We start from the raw sequence: 19,188 nt of genomic DNA, 5'->3' as shown, positions 1-19,188 counted from the left end.
AGAATATAAATATTGATGAATTAACATTCATGGAATAATCTCAGTAAGAGTAACTTATTATTCTAGTCTCAAGCGATATATAATCAACATGTACTATAACTATGGATTTATAAATGCTTGAACGTTGTATTCTAAAATGAAATTTCGAAAATTATTAATTCGACTAAATTGCTTACAGTACAAAGCAATACAAACGATCTGACCGTGACTAGTATTTCTAAACAATATTTATTAAGTCAGATATTTTATATTTTTTTATTTTTTTTACATGGAACTTGAAGGGCGTTCCACAATTGATGAAGTACTTTCAAAATATAACGAAGAAAACTCAATTGGGAGCCTCTACAACAAGATTAAAACACAATTTCAGAATCAAATTAATGTAAAATTATGCAAATTTATTCAAAACAGAAGAACATTATCAGACGTGAATTATATGATCCAAACAGACATAAGTTATTTAACTCTTGATGATATAAAGTTCTTATTGAAAACATATGAAATTCAAAAAGATGAAATATCATCACAAGTCGATGACCTATTGTGTTACATTTCGATCCAATCTCCAGATGACTTCGCTCAAATCGTATATTCCACTTTATCAAATAGGCAACTTTTTACAGAGGATGAAAGAAACTACTTTTGCATGTGCACAATCCCTTCAATCTTCAAATATTACATCACAGAGGAATCTCAGCAGCTATTTGCTCGTTTTGTTTGCTCACTTTTCAAAATCCACACTTATATTCATGGATATAGGTTTGCATTCAATGTACAGTTCATATCTAAGATAATCTTATCATATGCACTTACATTTGGAACAGCAAAAATTGTAAATTCTGTTTTCGACTATTCTTACCTTCCTCTTGCGAAGAGTTTGATGACTTCTAGAGGCAAATACACTAAATCAGAGAAAGGACTCTTCTGTCCATTGTATCAAGATTATATTGAAACTCTTGCGAATAATTTTCTTTCCAGAGTTTGGTATTGCATGCCATTATTCTCTCAACCGCTTCGTATCTTAGCATCAAACATTGTCGAGATGGATCAACAGAATATTCTTTCTCTGTTCGTCTTATTTGAGAATTTTATTTGCCAAAGTTTATTGGTTCCAAATGAGAAAGACAGCAAAGATTTAATAGCTGTTAAGAAGGATCTTGTCCAATACTTCCAATTACAGTATAAATGTGAAGCTAATGACCCAATAAACATGGTTATGTTGTCAATTATCAGAAAAATCGCTTCCCTCCTTGAAGTTACAGATGCGACACAATTCAACAACGGAATATTGCACTTCCCAATTCATACTTACTTTACATATCGTGATTTGAACATTTTATACAAAATTTTGAAAGAATTTTCTCAAATGACAGATGAGATCATAGACAGTTCGATTCACAACTATATAAGAAAGTATGAGAGTAAGGGATTAGCAGAAAATACCAAATACAATGTTTATGTCAAGGTTAATATTCACTCGAACAGCCAATTGGCGCAAGAACTCTCACAGTCTGTGACACCCCTCAAGAACACCGAAACTCTTGATTCGGCCATCGCGACATTAAACGTGAATTCTTTATCATTTGAACAAAAAATGAATCCAACCGACGTAATGATCAATTTATTAGCTCACCAAGTACCTGAATTACGCTACCACATGCATCAGGGAGAGATTTCTTTTACAAAAATTGCAAATTTTGCGGAAAACAACAGAATTTACTTCCAATACATTGTTTCTCTCTTCAGTGCTACTCTTGAATACCTTACTGAAAGAGAAGAAGCTATTGAAAACTACATTTCTTCAATTAAAAACGTTTTAATTGAAAATTCTTTTACACCAGTCATTACAAAGATCATATTTGAGAATGACTACATCAAATACATGCCAGAGTTCGACAAATTCTTCCTTGCTATTGAACAATTTTGCATCAATAATGAATTGAAAGAGCACTGCAATGTATTTGAGCGCGTTGGATTTCTCATATTCTATGATCTCCTTGCTCATAGATTTTACATCCCAATTGAAGACCTTCGCTGTTATTCTTACGATAAATTTGCAAATTCATTTGCATCAGCACTTCAGAAGGTTGATAAGAGATCTCAGTTAGGATTTAGAATCCAGAGATGTATCGAAATCCTTTCAGTTCTCGCGTTCACAACAGATATCAAAATTATCTACACAGGAATCATTGAAGCGTTCAAGTATTTAGATTCAAGAGATGTAAACTTAGGATCTTATATCATCGTTGAATCAAAAGCGCTGAATCTCATTGATTATGAAAAATTTTTCAATACATATGTTCTCAATAAGCAGAGATACATCAACACTTTCGGACGTGAAGAGAATGGATACCTCGGAATGTTTATTAACTGCGTAAATAACATCAAGAAGGTTAAATTATAACTTCATTTTATATTTTAATTAATTGTTAAACAAATACTGTCTATTTCTATTATATATTCTAATGCAATATGTTTAGTTGGATCTGATTCTTTTTATTTTTATGCAAGAGATTTTTAAAATCTTTTGACACTTTTCTTTAACGTACATAAATTACGTTAGTATTTTTGAAAGGAAGATAAAAAAATAATAAAAATCTCATATGGACAGAGTATCATTATCGCCACGATCTTATAACAGAAATGATACTCTGATTAGACAAATAGATACAGACTTCGATTTCGAACCAAAAAGCGCTCGACTTCAGGATACTCCTTATCTTCAACCAGTTTTTCCGCCAAAAAATCCTGTGAACGCAGTATCAAATCCAAGATCTCGATCAATGAAAAAAGATCCTAATATAAACACAAAAATTCAAAATTATGAATCGAGAAGATCTTATAGATTTGCAAATGAACGCGCAAGAGATATACCATACGTTCCTCCAGAGTATTCAGGAACATATGTAGAAACAACTCGAGAGTTAACTAAAAAAGAAAAAGAATTTAATAGAAAATTAATTCAAAAATATACCAGAAAATCGAAATTACCTCCTTATCACACGAGTATGATTGGGGCATATAAAAAAGTTGTGTTGGGTCGGAAATCTGAAAGAGTTCTCCAAGAAACTAATGACTACCAAACCACAGAGATATACAAGAGAAGACGATGCAATAAGCTTTATGAAGAGAATATGCGATTCCATTCCGATCAAATGCAGAGGACTGGTGTTAAGGAACCAAAATATAATTTTTGATATGTTTGTTTTTTTAAATTTATCTATTTTTATATTACTTTTAGTTTTTCATCTTATTTATACATAGAAAACTATCTGAGTCATGGGGAAAGATACATTTAATAGGCAATAACAGCAAAATAGGACGAATATGTGATAAAAATTTTAAATTTTATCTTCCTGAAAATTACTTCCTGATTGAAATTAACTTCCAAATTGGCATCACTATTATATAGAATCATTAACTAATGCGTGCTATAAAAAGAAGGTAATATATATAAAAAAGTGTTTTATTTTTATAATAGGGTTTTAAATTAACCAAAATCTGTAGTAAGGGTTTCGTTTTGCTAAAATTGTCACTTTTATAGCATATTTGTTTTTGGATGTTTTGCGAAACCAAAAAAAAACTATGATATACAATGTGTGTGTAAAGAAAATACTTTATTTACTAGTTAAAAAATCATTTGGTATTGATCAAGTTATTTTTTCTGGATAAGATATTATATGGATAATTGGATAGAAAATACAATTATATAATCTTGTACCTGGTTTAATTAAGCTAATTGTCATCAGAAACTTGTAATTTTTATGAAATTCAGATTTTCTTTTCATTACTGCTTTTCTTAATAGGTCAAGTTCTTATTTACGTTATAAAGTATAATATTTACAAATATCAAGTTATCATGTTTTTTGAGAAATTATGAGAAACAAACAAAAATGAAAAAGATAGGAATAGCAATGAATAGTGATGTGGGTATAGAAAATGTAAGAGATATGAATGCAAAGCAATCAGTATTTAGGATATTGACCATAGATTTCGAAAAAAAAAGCTGCATATTGAGCGAAAACTATGATTATATTATAAGGCTGTCATTTAAAGCATAATGAAACTATTCCCTTTTCATTTTAATCGAATAAGATAGTAAAGATTTTTGAATTAGCTAGAAACTGATGAGATGTTTTCACAAATCAGATTTTTAATCTCTATAATGCATAATTCACTCAATATCTCAATTTTGATATTGCGAGATATTTTTGCTATCGGTTTCGCAATTTTGACACAATAGCAAGAGGGTTCTATAAGCATTATTATCAACGTAGAATTTGAATATCATATCAGAAAATGTCGCAAATCTGACATTTACCCGACCAAATAGCAAAAATAATTGAATACTTTTCGCGAAAACTTTAAAAATCGATAAAAATATGAAATATAGATATTAAAGAGACTTTTTATATAATATTCATAAAGATTTTCCAAAAATATGATACCGCAAAATTAAAAAAGTGACGTCTTGAGTGGAGTCAAAGGTCGAAATTGCTAGCTAAATGTTTTTTTAGCGAAATTGCGTATTGTACGTTTTTTTCGCAAAACGAAACCCTTATCTGTAGCAAGTTCTCTTTCCAGTTCTAATCTTTCCTCAACTTTCGAATTTTTCTTTCTGCTCCAAAAATAGGCTACTCCAACAATTGCAACAATTAATACAAATAGAGCTGCAGAGACTGAATAGTATATAATCATTTTGTAATTCTTAGAAGAATAATAAGGAGTTCGGCATGCAGGCAGAAAATGTGATTCAAGATTATTCAATGTTGTACTATTGCAATCAATGAATGAAATATTATTAGTATCAACGAAATCCTTGTAAAATTCTATTAAAGGCGTACCAATAAACACACAATGTGTAAATTCTACATTATTAGTCTTATAACTAAAAAATACAAATATTGTTTGATTGACAATAGTGGAGTTTATATAATTATAATAATCAATTGTCACGAATTCAAACCCAACAAAAAATGATGTAATCATCGAAAATTCTTGACAAAATTTCATTGTCGAATTGGAAAGATCGAATATACAAGCATTTGTTGAGCATTTAGATGAATTGATTCCTCTAATTACTGAAGTTAACTCATAAATTTCATTATTATTCTTGTTGTAATATCCATTGATATCATAGATATCATAGGTCATAACTTTTCCTAAATTTTGATTAGAATATGTAGTACTAGTGTTAAACGAAACATAAGTATTTGTATCTATATAACAAAATTCAAATAAAAATCCGCTAACTTCGATGCCACAAATATGACTAATTTCGATATGAGCATTGGAATAATCAATACAAATAGCTCCTGGCTTCAATTCTGATTGACATTTCCAAAAGAAAATGTTATCGATCTTGATGAATGGACTTGCAACAAAATATTGATATGCAGGATGTATGATGTTGATTGCAGCACCTTCATCATTAGTAATACTAACATTAATAAATTTACAATATGTAATTTCGATTTTTTCATCGATGAAAGTGTATTTTATTGATGAGTTTTTCTCATGATTTGTGTAATTTTTTTCTAAAGGAATTGATTGACAAAGAATTGGCTCAACATCTGGATAAGGTATTTCTTGAATAAATGTACAATTATTCACAGATGTTGATTTGTCTGTAAAAACGTTTTCAATATATCCTGTGATATTGATAATAGTTGAATTCTTATAATAGCTATGACATATGAAATCAACAGACAATGATTCAATGTAACAATTGATGAAATATGAATTATCTATAGCAAGTATTGTAAAAGGATCATATTGAATGTTAAAGATCGTTTCCACAAAATAACTATAGTTAAAAAGCAATTCTAATCCCGCTGAATTAATTTTTGACTTTGATATGTTACAATTATTAAGAATTGCTCCAGATGGACTATCAATAAATAAATTGTCTGTTTCATTTAATTCAAAGTAATTGTACGAAAGGTTTTGCTTTGGAGACCAAAAAATGATATCATCGGCCATGGGACCATGACAATTGCAAAAACACGATTTGAGAATTTTAATATGATCATTCAAAAAGGCAAAAATAGCACCCCAGGTATATCTATATTTCCTTTTTCAACAATTACATTACATGAATCGAAGATAGATTCTGATATATCTAAACTTTGGAATTTGTTCGATGAAATTGAAATTGCAGCTCCGCATGATTTTGATGTAATTGAAGCGAATAAGCACTGAAAGATTGAAACTTTGTTTTCTAATGGCTTAAATGTCTGAGAAAATACATGATTCTGATACTTCTCCATTTTTTTAATGAAGTCAAAACATGCCTTCAAAAAAAAATTACGACTTTTCAATTCTTCTAAGGTTCCCTTGAATCAAGCAATTCATTGAAAATATAGTGAATATTATAAATAATATCTGATTATTTCAGAGAATTAAGCTTTTAACTCTCATGAAAATTAGAATTTGCATAAGATTAAAGAGATTGCTTGCAATTTGGCAGCGACAATTTTCAAACTTAATACATTCTTTTTATTGGTTATAATAAATAAAAATAATAATAAATTTTATTAATTCACTATAAATTTACTAAATTTATTATACACTTAGTGATTATTATAATATGTTTACGTTAAGGTTCTTTTATTCATAATCAAATTCAAGTTCCCTTTCCAACTCCATTTTCTTCTCGTACCTAGAATGCTTAATTCTTATGAACAACACAGATAATCCAATTACAATCAAGATGAGTGCAACAGATGAACCTAATACTGCATAGAAAATTACCATTTTGTTTATCACCTTTTCTTTCTTAGGAGTAGCACAAACAGGTAAAAGATATGGCTTGAGATCATTTAATGATGAACTCGAGCAATCAATAAAAGAAACATCGTAATCTTTGAATAACTTCATAAACGGAGTATTGATAAATACACAATGATCGTAAGTAATGTTTGAATTTATTTCAATTGAAAATTGATCATCACCTATGATTATGTCAAAACTGATAATACTTGTTGAATTAATATAGTTACAGAAGGTGAAATCGGAGGATTTGAGTTGTGTATATAATCCAAATTTAATGTTTTCTTCTTGACAATGTGATGCAGATAAAGCAGAACCAATAAATACATAACCAGCTATATAATATGATGATGTATTTAGGCCTGTTATATACGATGTATTGGCACTTTGTATTTCATCTTGAGAATTAATTTCATATATATAATACGTATAACCTTTCGTATTATTAGTAATTGATGAAATTGTACTGGAGTTAAATTTGATGTTACTTGCAGTAAGTTGACAAAATTAATCAAAGAATCCAGTGACATTGATACCACAAATATGATTAATTTCGATATTAGAACTACTATAATCTATAAAAATGCCGCCTGGACTAGTTTCTGATTGACATTTCCAAAAGAAAATATTATCTATCTTGATTTGAGGATCTACAGTAAAATATTTATATGCTGGTCGAACAATATAAATTGCAGAACCTTCATCACTTTGAGTACTAACATTGATGAACTTACATTCTGAAATTTCAATCTTTTCATTTATAAATGTGTATCTAACAGATTTATTTTGTTCATGATTCGAGTAATTCTTTTCAATAGTAATTGATTGACATAAAATAGACTCAGCAGATGGCAAAGGTACCTGGACATGATGTTTCATTTTCTGCAAGGTTGTTTTCTGATGCATATGTTATATTTAAATTAAAAATTGTTGTATTTTTGAAATAACAATTGATTAAAATTACAACAGCAGATTGAGTTATAGTACAATTTAAAAAATATGAATCAGTAATGGAGAGTATTACAAATCCAGGACCCAAAACAGAATTATAAAAATAATTAAATGAAAAATTACAAAGAAAAATTGCTACTTGTTCAAATTGTGTTACTATATTTGAATTATTACAATATTTCAGTAATGGATTATCTGATATTGTAAAAATAAACGCATTATTAGTATTTCCGATGTCAAAATAAATATTTGAAAATTTACTAGATTTGGCCATATAATAGATAACATCACAATCTTGAGCATGACATTCAGAAAAACATGATTTTTCGATTTTCATATTATTTTGCAAAAACGCGTAGATAGCACCTCCAGCTTTCAAATACGGTTCAGATATTTGCTGTACTTTACAAGAATCGAAAATAGATTCAGAAACTTCGAGATCATTTGAAACCATTGATGGAATTGAAATGGCAGCACCACAAGAATATGATGAGATTGAAGCAAATATACATTGAAGTACCGATATAGAGCTGTTAATCGGCTTTAATTTATGGAAAAATACACTTTGTTGATACCTTTCCATAAAATAAAATTGAATGGAAATTTTTCAGATATCAAACGTTAACGTAAGGTTGTAAAAAATGTGATTATTTGAAAATGCCTGCGGAAAATTTATGGGAGATATAGCCATGTGACATGAAATGGAAACGATTAAAACAGTTAGATTTTATTTTCGATATAGCAATTCCACATGGTTATCGCTTAAGGTGCGAAGTTCTCAATTTCCGAATCATTCTCCTTTTTTTGAAACTTTACGGAAATTTCGGCAAAAAAAATTATATGATCGGACCCTATCGCGATTATTGCCATTATACTGGTTCTGCTATTCTTATAGACATTTAATTATTATAAGCTTCAAAAATCCCATACAAAAATTCTAATGGTTGCATTGAAATTTTTCAATGGATAATCCAAACCAAAATCAAGCCTCTTTAATCATAATATTAAGTTATACATAAGAGATATTTGACAAAAATTTTTGATCGGAATTTGAAAGCGAATATAAAAACCTAAATTTTCTTATCTTTTCTCTTTCAAGCATGCTGTTTTTAGAACTTTCATTATCATTAGAAGCCGATAGACTGAATACAACATCTGTTTTTGATGATTGCCCAATCTTAATAAGAAGGGATAAAAATGAAAAGATTCGAATCATAGAACTTAAGAAAAATGAATCAATTTGCATACAAGGAAGTTATATAATTGGCAGTAACTCTACGATCTATATGCAAGGAGCCTTCCAAGAACAAAATGAAGATGGAAATTGGAGTTGGAAGTTATCCTCAGTTATTAAGGACCCTTTTACACTCTTGGGATCATATGATAGCGAATTAAATGATTACTTTGATCCAATTGGAAAATTAACTTGTGATGATGAGGAAAGTTGTCAAATCAAGATACTTGAAGTATATCCATCATATAACTACACAAAAGTAAAGGTAGATCCTGACGGTGTTGTTACAAAAATTACTAGAATTAGAAGAAATATCTTTAATTTAAAGAATAATGCATCAACAAAGTTAATTGCTAGAAAGACGCATACAAAATTAAATGAAATGCTATTTGAAGATGTAATTGAAACATCTTCTGTTGTTTTCGCATTCTATCAGACGAGTAAGGCTTTTCAGATAACAACCAATGGATCTAACATAGATTATGATAAACTAAATGATGCTAATGAGTCAAATTACGTCGAATTTTCACTTAATCTCACTGAAGAAGAAGAATCACAAGAAGAATTTAATAAATCAGCTACAATCACTTGTATAGACAGCGAATTAATTGAAGATGATTCAAATAAAACAACATTCCTGTTTCCTTTAATTAGTGGAGAATTATCAGCTTCTGCAGGTGTTTATACAGTTGAATCATTAACTAAATCAAATGATAAGCTCCCTAACTGGGCAATTGCATTGATATCAACTGGCTGCACGATATTTGCAATTGTTATTGTTCTTTCTGTTTATTCATTTGCTCGTAGAAGGAAGAATCAGAACCAATCATCAACACCATCAGGAGTTCAAGTATTTGACCATGCAAACGATCCAAGAGACGACTCTATTCAAGAATATCTTTGAAAATAAAAAATTGTTTATATCTTCTTCCTAGGGTATCAAATACTTAATTGTTTTTACCATTTTTGCTAATACAAACTCAGTATTAACAGAAATTTAATGGATTGAGAAGAATAAAATCAGAAAAGGTCAATCATGAAAGCATGAGATGCAAACATACATTGAATATGACCAATTGCAATATAACTTTCTTTCGCATTTCGATGTTTTGTGTTGATTGAATATGATTTGACAATTAAAAAATTAAGAATTGAAATTATTTAATTTTGTTTCTTTTACTCATGATATTTTTCAGCCTTTTTCTTTTATTACATTTGACGATAAAAGATTCAAAATTCAAGAGCGAAATTCTTCGACTAAAGGATCCGGCCGCTCGGGTGGAAATTCCCATAAACACGGGGCACCTGAGCAGCCGGCAGTCCATATGAAAGTTGTTAAAAGAATTCGCAAGATTATACATCGAGATGGCACTCAAACAATTTTAGAAGTAACGAAAGAAAAGATTCCAGTTCCAAACGATAGTAAAGAAAGCCAAAATAATCATCCATCAATCAAACTACCTCAAAATGAGCAAAAGATACCTCCGAATTTAAATCGAAGAGGAAGTATCATCAAAGAGCCTAAAATTTCAGACGGCCCACATTTACAATCAGGTGGAACTATTGATGGGACAAATTCTCCATCAACGTTTAATCCATCTGGACTTCCAACGAATATTGATAAATTGGATCCTTCGGCAGAACGATTTTATTCTCGTACATCTCAAAAGATTCAGCTTGCACACTCCGCTTCATCGCATTTACAGGACGATTCAGAAAATCAACGTTATGAACCCATTGTTTACACGAAAGATTCAAAGACTTACGATAAAGTTATTTACGATTTTGAGTCAGCAAGCTCGGATGATAACGAAGATCCATCATGCAAAGTTATTGATGACCGATTTATACGATATGTCTCTCAGAAACAATATGCAAAGTCCACGGATATACGAAAAGTTGTTCAGTTCCAGCTGAAAGAAGGAATAGAGCTAACTCCAATTTTAAAGAGAATTCGACAAAATTATAACCATGGACAGTTCAATGTTCTAAAAGTAAACGATAATAAATCTAATTCACAACAAATCATTAATTGTAATCAGAAATCTGATATTGTACAGAAAGGAAAAAGTATGTCAGGACCAATATCAGTAGAAAGCTTTAATTTCGAGTTCAGTGAGTCTGCCTCGAACGAAGATGATGATCAACTACATAGTTCTTTACAACTTGACTGTCCTTCATATAATTTCAAATATAATCGTGTCAAAAAGCATAAAAATTCATCAAGTTCAAGTGATTATTACAGCAATGAACCAGAATTTACGGATTTACCTCTTCCTGCTAAGAAAATTAGAAAATACAAACCATTATTTACTCCAAAGAAGAGATTGGCAGCAGAACTTACTCAACCAAAGACATATCATAAGCATAAACCCGAACCAGTTGTAGAATTCAAAGGATCATTAGAAATTCCTGACGATGAAACTTTTATTAAACAATACGGTTCATTTAGACCAGCATTGAAAGAGAAATTCGAAGAAACAGATGATTTTAAGAAGTCTGAAAGCTTCCCAGCATTTATTGACCAGAACAAAAATAAAAATGTTATTAAAATCGATGACAAGTACTATGTTGAAAAAATTGAAGACGGATTCTTAACAAGAGTTAGAGTTACAGCTGATGGACGTAAATTAGTGTTAGTTTCTAAAGAAGAAAAGAAAAAATCTCCATCAAAAAAATTATCTCGAAAAAAGTCAACGCTTTCTGTCGATAACATTAAATATGCAGTTAGTGATATACCTAGCAGAGATTCAGAGCTATCTCTCAACGGAGTTTTCTTAAGCGAAAGTAGAAGTTATAATAAGAAACTTTCTAACGGAAGCCAATCAGATGGAGATGCCAAAATATCATCTGCTGAATTTAGTACTCTTCCAGCAATAATTGAAGAACCAATTAGAGAATTAAAACAATATTATGACGAATCACAAGATCCGCTTTATCCAAGTAAAGACAAATGGAGCGGATCTACTGGAAAGAATAATTCTGATATAGAAACAAGTAAATCTACTGAGAAATTAAATAATGAAAATTATTCAGAGAGTAATTCAAAACAAGATAACTCTAAAGACAGAATCCATGATATAGAAATTAAACCTAAAGGAAAGAAGAGGCATCGGAACTCAGAAATGCATCGTCACGAAAATTCTCTTGAATCAGAACATGTTCATCACCAAAGAAGGAAATCCGATCATTCCCATCATCACAAGAGAAGACCACGTACTCACCATGAATCTTTACAAAGTTCTTTGAATCTTGATTCAGATGAAGTTTCCGAAAAGGTTTCTACCCATGTCAGAATGATTCCTTTGCCTCCAAAAGACTCGTTCGGAAGAGAAAGTAGTTCATCTCCTCAAGATAAAATTTTACAAAATACAATTTTGAATTCAAGTCCTCCAAAATCAGAAATAGCGCAACCTGCAGTTAAAGAAACCACCCAAGATACACTTCCACCCATTAATACTAACATTGAAGCTAAAACTGAAGTTTCATCTCAAATTGAATCTCCAAAAGACAAAAGTGAAGTTCATACTGATATCAAATCGCATAGACATGGTTCCAAACACAGGTTGCCAACACCTCCACGTTCTTTCCTTAACAAACAACAAGAAAAGAATGAAAATGAAGAAGATTTTGATAACGAAAACGCAGTTAATGACAATAACAACTGCAGTGTCATTGCTCCAGCACCTCCTTTATCAGATGCAATACTCTCCGCCATCCAAACTCCAAGTCCTCATCAGTATTACTCAAGTGAAGAACAATTACAGTTTGAAGAAGCTCCAAAACAAGGAGAAATGTCTCCAACACGTATGAATCATTCAGTACAAGACTCTCCAATTGCTATCAGAGCGAATGTTGATATAATTTCTCCGAAATTACATAAAACAAGGTCGAGCTCATCGAGTTCGTATTCAAATGATGAGAAAATGATTAATACTGATAAGATACAACACAATTTGGATGTTAAAAACATTTTCAACATTGTTGTTGATAATTCAGAAGGAATTAAGAAAGAAACTACCTCAGATTCAAAGAATACCGCTGAGAAATTGACAAAATCAGATTCAAATACTAATATTGATGATGAAAATGCAAAAATTAAAGAAGATTTATCTGATAACATAAAGAACACGTTTTCATCAACAAAATTGAAGAGATCATCAGGATCGAATAAAAGTGTTCGTTTCCAAGCACTTTTAAACGTTCAAAAATCAGATTCTGAGATTCAAACTGACGAAACAGAAGAAGCAGAGGAATATTCGATCCAATCCAATAATTTCATGAAAGAAAGAATTGCTTTCGTACCAAAATCTGTTGATGAATCTGATGATACAAATAATAAAGTTAATAGCAATGAAAAAGACTCTGATTCAAAGGATTCATCATCAGAGGAAGAGGAAAGACCACCAATCCTTGATGAAAACTCAGTTAAATCTGAAAATCAAAAATATAATTCTGATGATTCTGAAAACCAGATCAAAATTCAAGAAGATAATTACAGCATTATCGATGAAAACCGTCACCATAGCTTCTCTTCATCAGATAATAAAAATGAAGATTATATTGTTAACCAAAACGCTTCAGAGGATGAATCATCAACATCTACAAGCTCTCCAACTGATCCTGATGAACTTCCTTCTCCTTTCAAACCAGTTATTGAAGAAAATCCGAAGCCATTCCAGCAAAAGAAGCCACAATTGTCATCTTCTGAAGAAGATTCAATATCAGAGAACGAAAAAGTTGTTTTACTCCAAATGCCGAATGAAAATAGTTTTAATAATAACGATCATCTGAAAACTGTTCCAGAAAAGTTCCAAGTTTCATCAGAAACATCAGAATCAGATCAAAAAGTTGTTGTCCAGAAGAAACCGCATCTTTCTTCTTTATCTTCCGATTCAAATTCAGACGAAATTGATGAAAAAACAATTTCTGACAACAACTACGACCAATTCAAAGAAAAAATACCAATAAAAGTGATTTCTGATGAAACTGAGAGCTCTGAATTGTTTATTCCAGAACCAACAGAGAAATCTCAGAAAAAGAGAAGAATTTCTCTCAAAAACATGGAAGTTTCGGAGACATTTTCTTCAACAACTTCTTCTTCATCAGAAAAAGAAGGTGAAATGACTATTTTATCTGAAGATATGAAGCCAGTGATGAATCCAATGTCTATTTCCCCTAGACAAGAAAATTCTGAATCAAATGATTCGTCAAAACCGCAAAAACCGTTAGAAATTAAAACAAAATTTGACAATGTAAGTTCTGATGAAATTTCAAAGTCTCCGTTGAATGCAAAAGGTATAAAAGAGCTCAATTCCAAGATAACTTTATCATCTTCCGAAGAACAAACACCAGAAAACACTCCAACACCTTTGAAACAAAAACTAAATTTGTCATCATCAGAGGAAATGAAACAAAAATTAAATTTGTCATCATCAGAAGAAATGAAACAAAAAACTTTGGTTTTGCCGCCAACACCGGTTAGAATACAAACAAAACCTCCTATGTCATCATATTCTTCTTTAGGAGGATCCCCTCGCCAACAAAAGAAAGAAGAGTTCGAAGAAGAAACAACGTATTCATCATGTGAAAGTGAGAAACAAACAAATTTAGTTGTTGGTTTACCTTCATCAATTTCGGATCAAACAGAAACTTCATCTGATGTTCCTCAAATGCCAAATATCAAAGCAGCAGAAAGATTCAACTTCAAGAAGGAAAGTGAATCTGATACTTCTGAGTCTGTAAATATCAAAGAAAGAAAAATTGAAATTTCAGATGAAGAAAAATCAAAAAGTGACACAAAAATTAAAAATTCGGATTCTGACAGTATCAAAATTGTTAAAAATGCTGTTTTACAAGATGAACAACCTGTTGGATATAAGTATGACTTGTCAAGTGATAATGATACACCGTGGATGAACAAGAAAGAAAATATAGAAATTAAAAAATCAAAACATCACAAAAAAGTTAAAAAACAGAAACAAAAAACTGTTGTTTCTCCAAAAAGTGACAGTGATTCAGAAATCAAGAAGAATAAAAACAACGAAGAAGTTGTTAATAACAAGCAAAAGGAATACGACAGTTCAGATTCCATTATTGAGAGTATATCAAACAAGAAGAATATGACACAAAAGGAAATCGAAAAAGAAATAGAAATTGCAAAAGAAGAAGAAAAGAAATTATTGAAAAGTGACAGTGATTCTAAGAAAATTTCTATTCCTTTGGATGACATCATTGGCGAAGAAGAAAACGCAAGGAAACCACAGAAGAAACCACCTCTATCTTCAGAATCTTCTGCAGCTGAACCTCAATCAATTCGCCACAAACCACCAAGAATTCCTCAAATTCATTCTCCTCCAAAATCCGAAACATCAAACAAAAAATCAGAAAAATCTGACAAAAAATCCGAAAAACTTGACAAAAAATCTGAAAAATCTGACAAAAAGTCAGAAAAATCTTCAAAGAAAGTTGATGAAAAAGTATCAAAGGAAGAGAAGAATAAGCAGAAAAATGATGAAGATAAATCTAAAACAATGAAATCTGTTGAAGCAAAACCAAGAACGAAACCAAGAAAATTAGGAAAAACAAATTCTGATGATGAAAAACTTTCGAAACAAAAAGTGAATAAACCAAAATCACAAAGAATAATCAGACCAACACTTTCTATGAATGAACCAGGAAAATCTCCATTAGTCACTGAAAGACAAAATAACTCTGATGGTGATTTATCATCATCCTCTTCTTCATCTTCTACTGATACTCAAATTTCGATTTTCAAATCTTTCAAGTCAAGAAATGTCACTTCACAATTAATTGACATTCCAAAGAAGATCGAAACTCCACCACAAACACCTTTGACACTAAACCAATCTACACCTAATCTCATATCCAAAGAAAAGTCCCATTCTTCAGATGATAACGAAGATAAACCACAACCGTTGATTTTCAAATACAACGTGAGATATAATGCAAGAAAAGTGAAGTCACAAGGTGAAGTGATCACTTCCAATTCTGGAATGGCCACAGCAACGAATACAACAACAGGAGGAACGAGTTCGACAACTTTGGAGTCTCCTGCAATTCCAGAAATTAAAAATGTTCTTTCTACAACAGAAACAACGGAATCTTCGTTTTCTTCAGAAAATCAAAGAGTTAAAAACTTCGTGAACCAAAAACCACCACCTATGAACTCGAGTAGCGAATCAAGGAACCATTTGATCAGAGAAAACGATAACAGTGATGGAATTGAATTTGTTGAAACAGAAAGTGAAACTTCCTCTCAAAACTCTGATTTATCAATTTTCAAGAAGTTCCCTCGTGTCAGTTTGAATCATTCCAAGCAGATAACGAAATCATTGGATATACTACAAGACGAGAATCAGATAAACGATGATGAATCATCAAATAAAGATTCATTGAATAATTTTTCATCAGGAAAATTCACTTTCTCTCATCCTGAATTTAATTTGCTGCAACAAGAGAAGAAAAGACCAAATTCAGCTCGTGTTTTGCTAGGTTCGAGGTCAGGAGACTTGGGGATGGTGAGGATTCAGCCTCCAATGTACGAAGAAGATTTAAATTACAGTAATTCAGAATCAGACTCACATCAAAATAAGAAAAAGAGTCAGGTTAAATTTAATACTCAGCAGAAACATACGAAACATTAATTCTTATTATTTGTTTAATCATGTTTATTTATTCGTAAAAAAATATTATGTATTTTTTTCAACAAAATAGAATTGTTTGATATTTTATTATTTTATTATTAAAACTTCGGATATTCTCCACACGAGATCCTTATTTTAATATTAAAACTTCGGATAATATTCCAATTAAATATTTGATAATTTAAAAATTTTGGGCCAAATTAAAAATATAGATCAATACATCCTGTTTTTGATAAATTGAAGTTTAATTTTTTTCCCAAAATAAAAATGAGAATAGAAATCAAAAACGAGAGTGGTGAGTTTTTAGACATTACAATAATAAACTATTATGAAAGATCTATTAAATCCTATTCTCGTAGCAAAAAGCTGATTATTCATTGAATTTCAATAAAGTCATTTTTCTCCTTCAATTTTAGAAATGTTATCAAATAACCGTCGAAATTCAATATTGTTGAGAATGAGTGAGGTGAATTGGCAAACACTTTTATAAAATATATTTAATTTTGTCTTGGCCAACAAATTGAAATTTTTCAATTGACATTAGAAGCCACCTTTTTAACTAAATGCTATTGTATTTAGCTCTCATCTTATCGTATAAATGCAATATCAATGAACAAATGAAGAAGCTAAACATAAAACAGAATATGCAACGTCTTGCTTTATCAAGCAGAATTTCTTCAAAGTGGAGACCTATTAGAATTACATTAAATTATGATTTCCTTGAAGGCAAAAGAAACTATCCATATACATGCAAAAATGTTGGTCAAGTTATTGAAGAAATAGGAGTTGTTTGTGAAGCAAACGATATAATAACAGAAAAACAAATTTCGGCCATCAAAGGAACGTTGAACAACGTTGTTGACTTTCTTTCACATACTCTCAAAGTACAATCTGTCTTAGATCCGATTAAAGTTGAAATTGATGATGAAAATAAACTTGAATTCAATAATACAGATTTAGTTCTTATTGTTACCAGTCAGAAAATCGATGGAGCTTTAGCATCAGCAGGACCTCGTATGTTTGAAGATACATATCGAAGAACAATAGTTGGAATTGTAGAATTTAACCCTTCCACTACCCCAGAAGAAGCTGTAAGTGAAAACGATTGGAATGATAAGTGAAAGTGATTGGGATAATAACTTTTTTATGACAATTCTCCATGAATTAACACATACTCTTGGATTTGCACTCAATTTCTTTGAAAAATACCATCCACCTGAAAGCACAGAAGTTTACAAGGATCCGGTATGCAAGTTAACAAAGTATAAGAAGAATTATTTGTTTTTAGTGACCCCAAACGCTCACGTTTATGCAAAGAAGAGATTTGGAGTTGAAACATTTATCGGCGACAATGGAACGAGTTGTCCAGCTGGAATTGAAATGGAAGATGGTGGTTCTATTGGAACAGCAGGTTCACATTTGGAAGCCAGAACATATAATTCTGAAAATATGATTGGAACTGATATTGGTTATCCAGTACCTTTCTTAAGATTTACTGATGCAACTCTTGCAGTTCTTATGGATACAGGAAATTACAAAATCAATTGGGCAAATGCAAAACCTTTAGTTTATGGACACCCTGAATCAATCGATGGAAAACCAATATCAAACTTTGCAATTGATCCACCTCAATTCCATTTTCCTTCAAACTATTTGATGACTACTCAAGATTTCACAGGATTTGATTATCGTCATTATGGCTCAGGAGAAGAATTTGATATCGTTTCAAATATTCCTTGTGATAATGAATTTTATAGTCCATATTGCAATGCAATGGATTCCTTTTACAATCCAAAGAAAGAAACATATATTGGATCTAGTATTTTCGTAGACCTTCAGTTACTTCCGAAACCATCCCAAGTATGTGAAGAAGGAAAGGCAATTCTCCCGGGAGCAAAAATATAGAGAACACTGTAGTGAATATATTTGTCATGGTTATGATTCTTTTGAAATCAAAGTCCATGGACATAATCAGGATAACACAATTATTTGCAATAAAGATAACGCTGGATTACAATCTCATTACAAACTCGAAGTCTATGATGAAGAAGGAAATTCTCATATTATTAATCGTGACTATACTTGTCCTAACCCTGAAAGATTCTGCAGAACAATGAAATTATCATCAATGCATTTTGATAAAGATCCACTTGATCCAAACACAAAAGTGCTTGAAGGAAAGCCGCAGGATAAGCCTGAATGGAGTTTCGATTATTCCGATTTAGAGAAAGAAGAAATTTCAAACGAAGCAGATCATTATGCTTCCCCTAAAAGCAATAAATTGAAAGCAGGCTATATTGTTTTGATTGTTCTTGGTACCATTGTATTATTAGGTGCTATTGCAGTTATAGTTTATTTTGTGGTTTTTAGAACAAATCAAATTGCTTCAACAAATTCTGTAGAAAATGATCTAAATAATAATAGCGATGAAGCTGAACCTTAAGAACCCTTTATGACCATTATACATATTATTAGAGTGTAATAACTCTATTTAGTTTTCTAAAAGTCTTTTTCTTGACAAAAATAAATCTGATTTTTACCAACAATTATATTTATTACAAATAC

The 19,188-nt window shown here is 30.8% G+C and overlaps 9 protein-coding genes across 9 annotated transcripts; 7 read left to right on the top strand and 2 right to left on the bottom strand.

Moving 5' to 3' along the window:
- Positions 1 to 268: 268 nt before the first annotated feature.
- On the top strand, positions 269 to 2,493 carry TVAGG3_0677160 (uncharacterized protein; the record flags this gene model as incomplete). The annotated part of the gene is made up of 1 exon (XM_001581088.1): positions 269 to 2,404. The coding sequence occupies one exon, from the start codon at positions 269 to 271 to the stop codon at positions 2,402 to 2,404; it is 2,136 nt and encodes a 711-aa protein (XP_001581138.1).
- Positions 2,494 to 2,592: 99 nt separating this feature from the next.
- On the top strand, positions 2,593 to 3,732 carry TVAGG3_0677150 (uncharacterized protein; the record flags this gene model as incomplete). The annotated part of the gene is made up of 1 exon (XM_001581087.1): positions 2,604 to 3,197. One exon carries the CDS (start codon positions 2,604 to 2,606, stop codon positions 3,195 to 3,197), a length of 594 nt encoding a protein of 197 aa, XP_001581137.1.
- Positions 3,733 to 4,413: 681 nt separating this feature from the next.
- TVAGG3_0677140 (uncharacterized protein) lies at positions 4,414 to 6,288 on the bottom strand (the record flags this gene model as incomplete). Its single annotated transcript, XM_001581086.1, has 1 exon — positions 4,498 to 5,982. The coding sequence occupies one exon, from the start codon at positions 5,980 to 5,982 to the stop codon at positions 4,498 to 4,500; it is 1,485 nt and encodes a 494-aa protein (XP_001581136.1).
- Positions 6,289 to 6,510: 222 nt separating this feature from the next.
- On the bottom strand, positions 6,511 to 8,296 carry TVAGG3_0677130 (uncharacterized protein; the record flags this gene model as incomplete). Its single annotated transcript, XM_001581085.1, has 1 exon — positions 7,279 to 7,677. One exon carries the CDS (start codon positions 7,675 to 7,677, stop codon positions 7,279 to 7,281), a length of 399 nt encoding a protein of 132 aa, XP_001581135.1.
- Positions 8,297 to 8,809: 513 nt separating this feature from the next.
- TVAGG3_0677120 (glycoprotein 38 family) lies at positions 8,810 to 10,029 on the top strand (the record flags this gene model as incomplete). The annotated part of the gene is made up of 1 exon (XM_001581084.1): positions 8,823 to 9,860. The coding sequence occupies one exon, from the start codon at positions 8,823 to 8,825 to the stop codon at positions 9,858 to 9,860; it is 1,038 nt and encodes a 345-aa protein (XP_001581134.1).
- Positions 10,030 to 10,281: 252 nt separating this feature from the next.
- Positions 10,282 to 16,623, top strand: TVAGG3_0677110 (uncharacterized protein; the record flags this gene model as incomplete). The annotated part of the gene is made up of 1 exon (XM_001581083.1): positions 10,282 to 16,623. One exon carries the CDS (start codon positions 10,282 to 10,284, stop codon positions 16,621 to 16,623), a length of 6,342 nt encoding a protein of 2,113 aa, XP_001581133.1.
- A 563-nt stretch (positions 16,624 to 17,186) lies between these two features.
- On the top strand, positions 17,187 to 17,744 carry TVAGG3_0677100 (regulation of choline O-acetyltransferase protein; the record flags this gene model as incomplete). The annotated part of the gene is made up of 1 exon (XM_001581082.1): positions 17,187 to 17,744. One exon carries the CDS (start codon positions 17,187 to 17,189, stop codon positions 17,742 to 17,744), a length of 558 nt encoding a protein of 185 aa, XP_001581132.1.
- A 25-nt stretch (positions 17,745 to 17,769) lies between these two features.
- TVAGG3_0677080 (regulation of choline O-acetyltransferase protein) lies at positions 17,770 to 18,528 on the top strand (the record flags this gene model as incomplete). Its single annotated transcript, XM_001581081.1, has 1 exon — positions 17,770 to 18,528. The coding sequence occupies one exon, from the start codon at positions 17,770 to 17,772 to the stop codon at positions 18,526 to 18,528; it is 759 nt and encodes a 252-aa protein (XP_001581131.1).
- A 208-nt stretch (positions 18,529 to 18,736) lies between these two features.
- TVAGG3_0677090 (regulation of choline O-acetyltransferase protein) lies at positions 18,737 to 19,066 on the top strand (the record flags this gene model as incomplete). Its single annotated transcript, XM_001581080.1, has 1 exon — positions 18,737 to 19,066. The coding sequence occupies one exon, from the start codon at positions 18,737 to 18,739 to the stop codon at positions 19,064 to 19,066; it is 330 nt and encodes a 109-aa protein (XP_001581130.1).
- Between the last annotated feature and the right edge of the window lie 122 nt (positions 19,067 to 19,188).

The sequence above is a fragment of the Trichomonas vaginalis genome, chromosome III (genome assembly GCF_026262505.1).
Source record: "Trichomonas vaginalis G3 chromosome III, whole genome shotgun sequence".
NCBI lineage: Eukaryota > Parabasalia > Trichomonadida > Trichomonadidae > Trichomonas > Trichomonas vaginalis.
Note: the sequence above shows the minus strand (reverse complement) of the source record. Positions and strands in the feature narration are given on the sequence as shown.